This window comes from Acyrthosiphon pisum, unplaced genomic scaffold (genome assembly GCF_005508785.2).
Source record: "Acyrthosiphon pisum isolate AL4f unplaced genomic scaffold, pea_aphid_22Mar2018_4r6ur Scaffold_2404;HRSCAF=2929, whole genome shotgun sequence".
In the NCBI taxonomy this organism is placed as follows: Eukaryota; Metazoa; Arthropoda; class Insecta; order Hemiptera; family Aphididae; genus Acyrthosiphon; species Acyrthosiphon pisum.
The window spans coordinates 1-1,412 of record NW_021771720.1 but is presented as its reverse complement, the minus strand read 5'-3'; the positions used below and the strand labels follow the sequence as shown (position 1 = coordinate 1,412).

General features: G+C 28.3%; 1 protein-coding gene across 1 annotated transcript; it reads right to left on the bottom strand.

Annotated features, from left to right (window-relative positions):
- Window positions 1-12: 12 nt before the first annotated feature.
- Window positions 13-674, bottom strand: LOC103311489 (zinc finger MYM-type protein 1-like; the record flags this gene model as incomplete). Its single annotated transcript, XM_008191118.1, has 1 exon — window positions 13-674. A coding segment is annotated over one exon (662 nt), but the record flags the coding sequence as incomplete, so codon positions are not given.
- Window positions 675-1,412: the final 738 nt, after the last annotated feature.

Below are 1,412 nucleotides of genomic sequence, written 5' to 3'. Positions count from 1 at the left end.
TATTTCTTTTACAGTACCAATAGTATTTCTGATTTCAGGAATTGAATTTTGATCGTTAACTACTAAATTAAGCTTATGTGAAGCACAATGAAAATAACAAGCAGTTGGATATATTTTTCGTATAATTGTCTGTACACCATTTTCTTTACCACTCATGGTTGAACAACCATCAAAACCTAGGCCAACAAGTTTCAACATATTTAAACCATATTTTTCTGTTGATTCTAATATACTTTTTGATATACCTTCTGCATTTAAAATATGTATTTCACTAAATCCAATAAATTCTTCATGCACTACATAATTTATATCAATATATCTTACACCAATAGATAACTGTTCCTTTCCTGCAATATCTGCTGTTTCATCAGCCAGTAAAGAAAATGCAAATGAATTATTGACTTGGGATACAATATCATTACGAATTACTTGACCACAGACTTGAATAATTTCATTTTGAATTCTATGTAATACATATTTGGATTTCCCAGAGGCCGTGTCAAAATTATTTGACAAAATATTATCACCTGAATCAATCCGAAATTTCAATAAATCAACAAAATTACCTTTATTAGCAGTGTTTCCTCTAAGGGCAATATCATGTTGTCCACAAAACAGTATTGATTTTATGATTGGTCTCAATTTTTTTCTATTATCTTCAACTTCTTTATGTACTGTACCATTTATTTGCTCAAAAACATTTATTTTTTTTGAATTCATACTGTCTAAAAACAATTTTGCTGTAACTTTTGAATCATTATGCCACAGTGTTTTTTCATGTTTTTTTTGACTCTTCAATAATTTGATAAAATTTTGTGAATGGTGTAATAATAAAAGAACCTTGTTTACCCCTGTGTACATTATATTTGAATAATACACAAAATTTACAAAAAACCCCTTTATGTTTAGTTGAATAAATCATCCAGTCATACATTTCTAAGTATTTTAAATTAAATGCACGTTTAGAATTTGATGCCATGTCATTTTTAAAATTTTAATTTATAGTTGACTTGTATGGATTAATTAGTAAACTGTACTTTTTGTCTTCTGGAATTGGATGAATATTAAAAATTAAGTTAACATATATTATATTGTCATTATCTCGACTGACTCGATCGGACAACGGAGAAAAAAACCGATTACGTTATATAATCGTTGAATTTCTCGTGAACAACAATATACGGTGAAATAGATTCTATTTTTATAGCAGTAATGGCCATATTAAACATTTTCGTTAAATAATATTATGAAATTTTCGTTCATTCTGTTCTTTTTTTCCCAGGGGTGGATAGGCCCATGGGGAAAAAGAAATTTTCCCTGGGGGGCCTACTCGGGTATATTAATTATTATTACTGTTATTTTTAACAATATAATAATACCACAAGTCAAGAATTTGCTTACGGATCTTTAAC